The sequence below is a fragment of the Castor canadensis genome, chromosome 14 (assembly GCF_047511655.1).
Source record: "Castor canadensis chromosome 14, mCasCan1.hap1v2, whole genome shotgun sequence".
Taxonomy (NCBI): Eukaryota; Metazoa; Chordata; class Mammalia; order Rodentia; family Castoridae; genus Castor; species Castor canadensis.
Genome location: NC_133399.1, coordinates 40,097,388 through 40,109,174, shown reverse-complemented (window position 1 = coordinate 40,109,174; position 11,787 = coordinate 40,097,388). Strand labels below are relative to the sequence as shown.

At 54.8% G+C, this 11,787-nt stretch overlaps 1 protein-coding gene across 2 annotated transcripts; it reads right to left on the bottom strand.

The window, feature by feature from the left end:
* Positions 1 to 247: 247 nt before the first annotated feature.
* Positions 248 to 9,704, bottom strand: Mpnd (MPN domain containing). 2 transcript variants are annotated; one of them, XM_020165879.2, is made up of 13 exons: positions 9,595 to 9,704; positions 9,214 to 9,494; positions 7,589 to 7,825; positions 5,615 to 5,747; positions 5,225 to 5,309; positions 4,947 to 5,043; positions 4,578 to 4,668; positions 4,364 to 4,440; positions 2,633 to 2,801; positions 2,476 to 2,546; positions 1,967 to 2,056; positions 973 to 1,065; positions 248 to 427 (listed from the first exon to the last, which is right to left on the bottom strand). In XM_020165879.2, the coding sequence occupies exons 1-13, from the start codon at positions 9,686 to 9,688 to the stop codon at positions 341 to 343; spliced, it is 1,605 nt and encodes a 534-aa protein (XP_020021468.2). In that variant the 5' UTR covers positions 9,689 to 9,704; the 3' UTR covers positions 248 to 340. The 2 variants fall into 2 exon arrangements, with proteins under 2 accessions (XP_020021468.2, XP_020021469.2); XM_020165880.2 differs by having other exon boundaries at positions 4,596 to 4,668; positions 9,595 to 9,702.
* Positions 9,705 to 11,787: the final 2,083 nt, after the last annotated feature.

The window sequence follows — 11,787 nt, the reverse complement described above, 5'->3', positions numbered from 1 at the left end:
GAACCTGCCCCACAGAGCCACACCCACACCTTCCACCCACCGTCCCTCCTGCACCCTGAGCATTCTGCTGCCCAGACAGCAGCTTGCATGTCTGACAAGTGCTGTGGTGGTCAGGGTGGGGGGCAGACAAGATGGGAGCCAGGGCCAGGTGCCGGTAAAGTCCGTACCCCTCCTCTCCAAGGAGGGGACCCATCCAGGACACCCGCCCACCCTCACCCACCCAAGGTGATATACTCATGAGCTAGTGTCTGCTCTTGCTTCTTTATTAGCTGAGTGTGAATCACAGAGGGCTGGGGACTGCGGTCAGAGCTGTGCTCACTAGGCTCATGGCACCTTGTGTTCAGCTGCCCTGCTTGAGGGCACTGCAGACCTGCTCCAGCACATGGCCCACGCCCTGGTCCTTGGGTGTCCTGCTGGCCAAGGAGATCTGAAACAGGGCCAAGGGCTTGAGCTATACCCCTGGGCTTCCACCTCCCTGTCCTGTACCTTAGGACTGCCACCCAATTAAGTCAGCACTCCTCACCCCAGCTGCCCAGTGCAGTGGGTGGAGGTGACCAGGAGCAATCCTGTGCTGGGACACTTTGAGAAAATGGCTTAGACAGGAGTTTCTGCACAAAGTGGAGCGGAGAGTTTCATGACAGTGACTAAAGCAGGAAACAAACAGGGCACTCTGAGGGTGGCCAAGCCCTGTAAACCAGAATCCACGCACCCCTTCTCAGGTGATGGCCATCATGTGAAACGGTCACACCAGCAGCTTCCCCTGTAGGATACCCAAAGGTCTGGGAGCTTCGAATTCTTAACTTGTTGTTGCTTTTCACTTTTCATGGTGCTGGGAAGAACCCAGGCCTGGCACGTGCTAGGTGAGTGCTCACCACTGGGCTGCACCCTAGCTTTGGACTTACCTTCATTATGGTCCCTTTCTCAAGCTGCCCTGGTACAACCCAGGTGCTCCCTGCAACAGTCCGCTCTCACCTTGAGCTTGTCCAGATAGCTGTGCTCCTGGCTCCACGGTTCCTGGAACCTCACGAGGTCTGGGGCACCCTTGTAGAACTCCACCAGCAGCATCTGTGGGACACAGGGCTGGCCCTCCTGGCTCCCTCCCTGTTCACCCGCCTGCAGTGTACTAGCATGCACACAGGACCGACATAGCAGCCCAGAGATAGGACCCAAGTCACCAACAGATCATGGAGTCATGATCCAAGTGACACAAAGGAGAACTTACAGTAGGCCTAGGAGGCCTACCACTTGAGCCACACCCCCAGCCCAAGTTCAACTCTTGTTAAATACACAATTAAAAAGTGTTCATGTTGGGCTGGCAGAGTGGCTCAAGGGGTAGAGCACCTGCCCAGCGAGCACGAGGCCCTGTTCTAACCCCAGTACTGCCAAAAAAGAAAAAGTTACCTGGCCAGACACCGTGGCACATGCCTGTAGTCCTAGCTACTAAGGAGGCAGAGATCAGGAGGGGATCCATTTGAGACCAGCCCAAAAAAAGTTAGCAAGATCCCACCTCAACCAGTGAAAGTTGGGCATGGTGGCTTGCACCTGCCATCCCAGCTACTCAGGCAGTGTAACACAGGAGGATCACAGATAAAATGAGACCCAATTCAAAAAATAAGCAAAAATGTCTGGGGATATGGCTCAAGAAGACTGTGAGTTCAAGGCCAACCTGGGTTGCATAGTGAGACCCTATCTCAAAAAATCAAAAGCCAAGCACTGGTGGCTCAACCTGTAATCTTAGCTACTCAGGAGGCAGAGATCAGAAGGATCACAGTTCAAAGCCAGCCCTGGCAAATAGTTAGCAAGACCATATCTCGAAAAATACCCAACACAGAAAAGGGCTGGTGGAGTGGCTCAAAGTGTAGGCCCTGAGTTCAAACCCTAGTACCAGAAATAAATAAATGTCATTCCAGGCTGGCAGTGGAGCCTGGGAGAATGAGCATTTGCCTGGCCCCAGGAGTGAGCTCACCATCTCATGAAGGATGTCATTGGTCAGGAAGCTGTCCTGGACATAGGCCATCTCTACGTCCATGGGGATGCCGTAGTCGCTGGGCCTTTGCTGGAGGGATGCAGGCGGGTCAGAGAGGCCTCATCAGGCCCCAGCCCGTGATGATGGCGCAGCAAGGGACCCTGGGGCTGCGGCAGTCTATGGTTCAGAGCTGTGGGAATCTACAGAACCCAACGGGCTGAGAAGCATCCTGCTGACCTCTGACCCCATGGGGAATGAAGCCAGGCACGGTTCAGGAAAGAAACCCCTTTGGTGACAAGGCTCCAGCCAAGCCTTCACTGCAGCCTAGAGTGACCATCATGTCCTCATTTCATGGGTGAGACAAACTGAGGCCCCAACTCCCCAGAACCAAAGCCCCCAGCCTTGGACTGTCGATAAAACTCTCATCCCTGGCACATCTGCCCAGATACCCTCGCTCCATCCACACACACCCTTCCCTGGCCCTCAGCCTTCCCCAGCAGCTACCATACCTCAGGGGGAGGCATCACCCAGAAGGGCGAGATCTTGGACTCAGGACCTGGGTTGCCTGAGTAGTACGGGGCTGGGGGAAGAGGGAGAGAGGCTGGCATGGAGGCTCAGCCATCATGGCACGGTCCCCCTCCCTCGCACCCCCAGCCTGGGCCTCACAGCAGAGCAGCGCCAGGCAGGGCTGGAAGCCATTGCTGGAGCCCTGCAGCCGCAGCTGGTACTCCATCTGTGCGTCAATATCCTGCAGTGAGGGCAGCGCCGGGCTGTGCGGGTGGCTGTGGTACCAGCCCACCAGGGACAGGCCCCGCAGGAACAGGCTCTGGTAGATCTGCAGGCAGAGACGGGAGTGAGGGGGTGGGGCAGGGCTTGAACAGCTGTCATGGACTCACACACACACGCAGCCAACCATGAATAAATGCAGATCCACCTTGCTCCTACCCTCACCCAAAGCCACAAGGTCAAATATTTCTATAGGACTGGAGGTGTGGCTCAAGTGGCAGAGCAACTGCCTAGCAAGCACAAGGCCCTGAGTTCAAACCTCACTACCACCAAGGGAAAAAAAAAAAACAAGTATAGCTGGGCAAGCACAAGAAAACTGTCCCTATCTGAAGGTGAGGGTAAGGTGGCGTGTCCTTGGCTCACTGAACAATTGAGTCGTCCCTTGATACCCAAAGAGGACTGGCGCCTGGGGCCCACAGGGTGCCAGAATGCACGATGCTCAAATCCTCATATAAAACAGCAAAGTATTGGCGCACGGTCTGCACAAACCTCCCACGCCTCCAGGTGAATAATGACAAGGAAAATTTTATATGTTCCGTAATATTTTCAGTCTATGATTGATGGGATGTACACACATGGAACCTGTGAACACAGGGCAACTGTCCCTAGCTCACAGAAGCCCTTCAGTAAGTACAGAGGCAGATGCACATGGCTGCTTCCAAGCATCAGCAACAAGTGCAGGCAAAGACAAAGAACTGCTGAAGCCACACCTTTTTACCTGTCCCCCGAGGGACATGAGAGAGTCTCAAAAAAGAGGGTACAGGTCTGGTGTGGTGGCTCACACCTGTAATCCTAGCTACTTGGGAGGCGGAGATTGCAGTTCAAAGCTGGCCCGGAGCAAAAAGTTCTCAAGATCCCATCGCAACCAATGGCTGGATGCGGTGATACACATGCAAATCGAGGAGGATTATGGTCAAGACAGGTCCGGGCATAAAGTGAGACCCTACCTCAAAAATAACGAACACCAAAACAGCTGGCCCAGGTGGCTCAAGTGGTAGAGCAGCTGCCTAGCAAGCGCAGTAAGTTCAAAACCCTGTACTGCCAAAAAAAAAAAACCCCAAAATGGGTGTTAAGAACAGCACCGGACACCAGTGGCTTCTGTCATCCTAGCCACTCAGGAGGCAAAGGTCAGGAGGATCGCAGTTCAAAGTCAGCCCACACAAAATAGTTCAGGAGACCCTATCTTGAAAAACCCCATCACAAAAAAGGGCTGGTGGAGTGGCTTGAGGTGTAGACCCTGAGTTCAAACCCCAGCACCACACACACACACACACACACACACACACAAAACCCAACAGAAGTGGAACTGGGGAGCAGCAGCTGTTGCTTAGCCAAAAAAGGAAAGAAAGATCATTTAAAAAAAAAAAGAGTAAGCTGGCTGAGTGGATCAAGTGGTTGAGCACCTGCTTAGCAAGCATGGGGCCCTGAGTTCAAACCCCAGTACTGCCACAAAAAAGAGACAAGAAACAGAGTGAGTGAAGCTGGCAGGATTCAAGTAGCGAGCCAGGGCTGGCACCCAAGACAGAGGCATGCATGCTCACTGGCACACTTGCTAGGCACTGGCACTGGCCTGGCCACCAGGACAGCTCTGACCCCCATGCAGCCCCTCACCTCCTCTTCAATGGTGGCCGCGGCGTCGGCATCCCCAAGCCGGCTCCGGCAGGGGAAGGCTCTCAGCACAGTGAGCACTGTGGAGCAACATGGAAGAAACAGCTGTTGACTGTGGCCCCACGTCCCTCCCTTTGCCTGTGATCCCAGCTACTCAGGAGGCAGAGATCAGGAGGATAGGTGTTCGAAGCCAGCCCAGCAAATAGTTCAGGCCCACCTGGTCTCCAATACCCACTCTGGTTGTTGATGTCCCAGCGGCCCCCGAGGTAGCCCACCACTTCACTCCGTGTCAGGTGACTGTGGAAGTCCTGGAGATGAGAGGCTCAGGCTGTAGCTCCTGCCCCAATGTGGAGCCAGCCCACTCTCTTCCTCCCCCTTACAGTTATTAAGCACCTACTGTTTACCAGGAGCAAACATACACTGAGCGCCCACATTTTACCAGCTGCAAACACAGCAGACAAACTCCCTGCTCTCTTGGAGTGGACATTCCCAAAGACTCTCCCTCCTGGTCGGTCCAGCCCCCCTGCCCAGGCCTGGGAGCCCCTCACCCCTGGACACTGAGGGACAAGGGAGCTTGGTCACACACCAGCAGAAATAGCACGTTGCTGGAAACGGCCACATTGAACGGCTGGAACTTGTTGATGGCCGCAAAGGACGTTACTTCCACCAAGGTGTGGGGATTCCTGGAGAGGCCAGGAGGGTCGCATAGCCTCAGGAACCCCAGGCTTTCCCCCACCCACCCACCCCCCACAGCTCTGAAGATCCAGGCTCTGTGCCCACCCCACCCCCACGCTTGCTCCCTCCACACCAAGCAAAGGCTCCCTGTAGTAAACTGAGGCAGGGGTGGCTCGGGACACATCGGACCTGGCTGAGTCGCGACTGCCCAACATGCAGTAGCGGACCGGCACCCGGACCTTGCTCTCCACTCGCTTCCCGGGGGGCGTGGCCTCTGGGAGGGGGAGGAGAGAAAGTCGCGGATCCCCAGCCTGGACAGAGCATTGGTCCCAAGAAACTGGGGGATGGGGTGGGGGGAGGGGGTGTTTGGGGGACTGCAGAGGCTGCCAAAGAAATTAGGCAGCACATAAAGAAATAAGTCAGAGGGACCCAGAATCCCAGCACTAGAACTTCAGAACTAAGGCGGCTAATAAAATTAGGTGGCACGGCTGGGGACACCAGGGCAAACCAAGGCCCCACTCCTCCTCCTCCTCCCCCTCCTCATTATTTCCCTCCCCACCCCCACCCCGCGCCTCTCACCAGCGTGCGCAGGCTCCGAGGGGCCCTTCCCCTGGGGTCTCCGACTCTTGTCCTCCGCCGAGACCCCCGCCAGAACCTCGTCCTCGTCGTCCTCCATCAGCAGCTCCTCCTCCTCCCCTTCACTAGCTGGGCTCTGGTGGGGGACAGAAGTGGAACCTTCAGCTGGTGCTCTCCACCCACCCAAGTCCCAGACCTGCAGGCTGGTGGCCTGGGTGCCACTTCCCCCCGCAACCACTAGAGGGAGAGCGTGAGCAGAAGCATTTGAGGTGCACAACAGGCTCCCAGAAGCGTGGGATGCTCCCACGTGGACGTCTCGCAGGGTGGAATTCCTTTTCTTTTTTGGTGGCACTGGGGTTTGAACTCAGGGCCTCACGCTTGGTTTGGCTAGGCAGGCGCTCTTACCACTTGAGCCACTCCACCAGCTCTTTTGTTGTTTCCTTTTATATTGGCATATTTTTATTGTACAGAGGGGTTTCATTGTGGTATTTCCATAAATGCATTCATTGTACTCTGATCAAATTCAGCCCTCTATTACTTAGTCCCCTCCCCCATTTTTTACATTTTTTAATGTTTTTCATTATTCTATTTTCATACATGCAGATAAAGTACTTCAATCATATTCATCTCCCTCACCTCTATCTCTTACTTTTTATTTATTTATTTACTTAATTTTATTATTTTTGAGGTACTGGGGGTTGCACTCAGGTCCTTGAGCTTGCTAGGCAGGCAATCTACCACTTGAGCCATTCCTCCAGCAAGTCTCTATCTTGTAAAGGCTGTGTGACGGCAGGTGAGGGCCCTAGCCTCTCTGAACTTATTCCCATCTGTCAAACAGAACAGTAACCTCCAGCCAGAGGTAGTGACAGGGTGGGATAAGATAAATATGCGGAGCATTTGACACACAGCACCTACATGTCTACATAGATTATCTCAAATTCCCTCAATTATCCTTCCTCTCTAGGTGAGCTCTTTGAAACCAAATCCAAAAGTCACATCTCCTGGGAACACCTTTTCTCCCTTGGCCCCAGGCCCAGAACCTCCCCTCCTTTCCTGGTCTCTTTTCCCATCTTGGATCCCTGAGTCTTTGGACTCCTCTTTCCTTCAACCACAGTCTCCCAAGCAGCCTTATCCACTCTCGGGACTGTGAGCCTGAGATCCTGATGATATCCTTGGTCCTGTCTCCAGAGCAGGATTTCCCCGAGCTCTGGACTCAGGTCCAGCTGCCCCCTGACCTTTCCATGTGGAGTTTCACAATGTCTCACCCTCAACACAGCCACGCTGGGCCCCCAAACTGCTGTTCCCTGTCCCCCTTCTTGCCCCAGAGCAGCTCACTACCAGCTCAGGACCTCCAACATCTGATCCACTGGTAAATCCTGTCACATCCACTTTTCAAAATACCCAGGACCAAGGGCTGGAAGTGTGGCTCAAGTGGTAGAGTGGCCTAGTAAGGGTGAAGTCCTGAGTTCAAACCCCAGTGCCATCAAAAATAAAAATAAATAAACACCCAGGACCTACCCACTTCTTCCCTCTCCATGGACATCTAGTCCAATCAATTGCCTATTAGGACCAGCCCAGCCCAGTGGCTTCTGCCTGGTCCCCAGGCTCTCCCTATCATCCCCGCAGAAGCCAGCAGAGGGCGCCTGTGAGCACTGAATCAGGCCCCTCCCTCCCCTGCCCACAGCTCTCCATGGCTCCGACCTCCCTCAGGCACAAAGCCCAAGTCCTCCCTGCAGCCCACAGGGCCCTGCACCACCTGCCTGTCCCCTCTCTACCTCCCTCCCCACTCTGTCCCCCTCGTTCCCTCTGCTCCAGCCACACGTCCTCCTTGCTGCTCTTCCATCACCCAGGCTCATCCTGCCCCAGGGCCTTTGCACGGGCTCCCTCACCTCCTTCAGTCGTCTGGTCCAGCCCTGGAGGAGCTGTATCCAGATAAGCACTCCTCATCCACAGCGGGTCAGTGTGTGAAGGACTTACCTCATCGGCAGCTGCTATGGGCATGTGGAGCTGGTGTCGTCGGAGCCAGGCAGCCTTGTACTTGTCCAGTTTCTGGCCCTTGTACTTGACAGAGGCCCAGCCACAGCCAGACTTCTTGGCTGGGTTGACCAGCTTCTTGCAGTGGGTGGCCCAGGCGCTGGGGGAGTTGAAGACCTGTCCAGTTTCTTGCCATACGATCCTCCCGTCGGGCTGCAAGTCCCCAATGAACTTTTTCCCCTGCAGGGACAAGGGGCTGGCTGCACCCAGGACCTCTCAGCCACCAGGGCCCACTCACAGACATCTAACCTCATGCTCCCTGAGTCTTGGCACCCACTTTCCAGTACAGAGGTCCCTTCAAGGTCCCCAGGAGCCCTTCCCAGGCCAACCTCCTTCTCACTGGACTGTGATTTCCTAAGGGAAGGAACCAGGTCAGTCTTGATGACTGCTGTATCCCTGACAACCAACACACAGCCTGACACACAGAAGGTGCTCGATTAGAACACTAAGTAACGTGACTCAAGTGGTAGAGTCTACCTAGTGAACACAAGGCTCTGACTGGGGTTAGAACTCAGGGCGTCACACTTGCAAAGCAAGAGCTCTACCACCTGAGCCACACCTCCAGTCCATTTTGCTCTGGTTATTTTGGAGATGGGGTCTCATGAACTATTTGCCCTGGCTGGCCTCACACTGCAATCCTTCCGATATCAGCCTCCCAAGTAGCTAGGATTGTAGCCATGGGCAACTGTCCCAAAAACAACAACAAAAATGTAATTTTGTTTAATTAAAAAAAAAAAAAAAAAAAACCTGTTGGGCGCCGGTGGCTCACGCCTGTAATCCTAACTACTCAGGAGGCAGAGATTAGGAGGATTGTGGTTCAAAGCCAACCCAGGCAAATAATTTGAGAGACTCTATCTCAAAAAAAAAAAAAAATCACAAAAAAAGGAGGGGCGGAGTGGCTCAAGGTGTAGGCCCTGAGTTCAAACCCCAATACAGGAAAAAAAAAAAACTAAAGGATTGTGCTTGGTGGCCCACATCTGTAATCCCAGAACTCAGGAGAGGGAAGCAGAAGGGTTTCAAGTTTGAGCCCAGACTACCTACCTAGAGCTTGTCTCAAAAAAAAAAAAAAAAAAAAAAACAGCCAACAGACACACAAACAAAAACTAAGTGTCGGAGCTCTACGATAGAGCACTTTCCTAGCATGAACAAGATCCTGGCTTTCATCCCTGGCACACAAAAAAAGGCACCAGCTCCTATGTGTGGCTGCCCACCATTCTCTCCCCTTTTCATGGCGTCCTAATAAATCTTTGCTTTCTCCTAAAAATAAATATAGAACAAAGAGAGCAATAATAGTACAAGGACCCAAGCAGCATTTTACAGAAAGAGAAACTACTATTACACAGAGAGGTTAAGCGGGGACACACAGCCAAGAGGGCAGAGATATGACCCATCTGTCCCTGTGCAGGGGAAGCCTCAGTTTCTCCATTGGGGAATAGGGTATTTAATGAATCGTGTCCTCTGGCTGATGCATCCTCAGTTTCCCCTCCCCACATCAGGGCTCATCCTAAGGCCTCATTTCCCCTTCTTGCCAGAGCAGGGATGGGATGGGGGGAAGCGGGGAGGCTCACCAGGTAGTAGATGGATAGCACCCCGGCGCCGGCCTCCAGCAACTCGTCTTTGAGCAGCACCCGCAGCGTGACCGCGCGCCTGGTGAGCACGCCCCCCAGCCCGCTGCAGACCCCCGGCCCGGGCCCGCCACCGCCACCGCCACCGCCACCGCGCCCGCCGCCCGCGCCCGCGCCCGCGCCCGCGCCCGCCGGCCGCTCGGGGTCCTCGGCCTCCGCCTCATCCTCGTCCTCATCCGGCGCCTCCTCGCCCGCGCCACCCGCGGGGGACAGCGGCTCCGGAGCTGCGGGACAGCGACAGGCTGCAGCGAAGCCGAGCGCGCCCCGCAGGGCCAGCCCCCGCGCCCGGCACCGCGCGGGCTCCGCCCGCCAGCCCCGCGGTACCCGCCATGGCCGCTCCGCCCCGCGCCCGCGCGCCGCAGGCTCTTTCTTCACGCACGTCACCCGGCCCCGCCCCGAGCTGCGGCGCCCCAGCCATTGGCCGCCGCCGGAGGGCGGAGGGGAGGCTCGGCCGCTGCGGCGAACGGGGAAACCGAGGCCTCGGGCTGACCCACGCGCGGGAAAGGGAATCGCGATCTCAGTCCTCCCGGATCATTTGGGAAACTGAGGCCGGAGGGTGGTGGCGGTGACCGGGAGGAGGAAACCGAGGCCGGGACCTCCGCCTGTTAGTTTGCTGTCTGGGCCTGGAGGGGGGGGCGGGGCTCTAGTGGGTGGGTCAGCATGCTGGAGTGAGCGGGGAAACTGAGGACCGAGGCCACCGTTGTAGAAGGGCTCAGAAGACTCGGCCGTTGTGTCCAGGGGAAAAACTGGGGTCCGGAGGACCCTCGGGATGCAGAGGGGAAGCAGCCCGGCGCAGGAGTCATCTAAAGCGGGGTCTCCCTTAAGGGTTAGCCTCTCTGCCCCCTCCGCAGGCCCACAGATTGCACCAGGGCAGAGCCCGCCTGCCAGTCATTATATTTCACCTTCAACCAATTGGCAACAGGCGTTGGATTTCCGTCCAGCCAATCGGTATTAAACTGCTGAGTCCGCCCGAACTCGGATTCAGCCAATGAGTAGCCATCTCCATGAATCAATTATCAAGCCCCGGCCTCATTCATCCAATCAGATGCGGAGTCTGTTTCTTCGCCAACCAATCAGCTCCCGGATAAAACCTGCCTCGCGGGTCTAGCGTGACAGAGGAAAGGGGCAGGGCTCTGGTGGACTTCGTTCTGGACTGGTATTCCCGGCTGTTGTCCCTATTCTCTGTTTTGGGACCTTCGCCCCGAGGCCCAGCGCCGGGACTCCCCCAGCCAGGGCAGTCCGGGAAGGCGGGGGTGGGGACTAGGAGTTCAGATGCGCCCTGGGCTGGCCTCAAACGCCGGTGGGTTTGCCTGGATCCATGGGGAAGAGAGGACAGGCCATTATGGACGAGGGGAAGGTCAGACTAAAAGCAGCACGCTCTGAAATGTTATATATCTTTTTTTTTTCTTTTTTTCTTTTTTGGCAGCACTGGAAGTCCCGCTAGAGTCTTCCCACTCCTGTCCAGCCCCCCAGCCCCAGGTTGCAAACTAACAGGCTGTGGTCTCGGTGTTGCCCCTAACTCAGGGCCTCATGCCAACCCAGCAGGTGCTTTCCAACCCCAGGCCTTTGGAATGTTCCAAGGAATAGGACTTGTCATAGAATAAGAACAGAATAAGTGTGATCTCTCTCTCTCTCTCTCTCTCTCTCTCTCTCTCTCTCTCTCTTGCCCAGGGCTCCTTTCAGAGTCATCCTGACTGTCCAGTCCACAGCTGATCATCCTCCAGCCCCTGAGGCTAAGTAGGGACCAAACCAGCCTCCGTTTATCCCCCTGTCACTTTCTCCTTGGCTCTTTTCATCCCACGCTTTGCAAAACCCTGAGACAGCTTCTCGCACCAGGACCTTGGCCATCTCCTTAAACGTCGAATTTCACACATTTCACCTTCCACCCTGGACCTAGAGAGATCTTTCTAAAATGCAACTATTACCATCTCCCCCTTAAACCCTTCTATGGCTCCCCATTGCCTTTGACAAATAAAATCAAAACTAACCACTGTGGCTTGATACTGAATGGCACCTGTCCACGCAAATACTGTGCACTTCATTAGATGGGTTTGCAGACAGAGATGGCACTACGCAAACACTTACTTATCCTATGGAAACTAAAGTGTATTCTTTGTCACCTGTATAAAGTCCAAGCAGCCTAGCCTTGTATTAAGGAAGTAGAATTTGTCGTTTTAAAACTCCTGAAAAAGAAATCTCCAGGCCAGAACAGTTTCACTAAACATTTCTGTCAGTTTAAAAGAATTCACACCAGTTTTGCATAATCTCTTCCAGAAAACAGAAGAGGAGGGAACACATCTCAATTCATTTCATGGAGCTGCTGTTACTACCCTGCTACCAAAATACTGACACCAGACAAAGCCAGCACAAAGAGAGAAAGCTGCAGGGGGCTGGAGTGCATCTCAGTGGAGGAACACTTGCTCAGCTGAGGCCTTGGGTTACATGTCCAGCACCACCAAAAATAGTGCCTTGTATAATTAATCAAAAATGGCCACTGGACTGGAGGTGTGGCTCAAA

Bases quoted from the DNA above. Each gene is read 5' to 3' on its own strand.
- Mpnd (XM_020165879.2), bottom strand. From the start codon at position 9,688: ATGGCTGGGGCGCCGCAGCTCGGGGCGGGGCCGGGTGACGTGCGTGAA. The intron at 4,669-4,946 runs GTGTGTGACCAA...TCTCATCTCCAG, and splicing joins GCAACGTGCTATTTCTGCTG to GACTTCCACAGTCACCTGAC. The intron at 2,057-2,475 runs GTATGGTAGCTG...GCATCCCTCCAG, and splicing joins GGGTGATGCCTCCCCCTGAG to CAAAGGCCCAGCGACTACGG.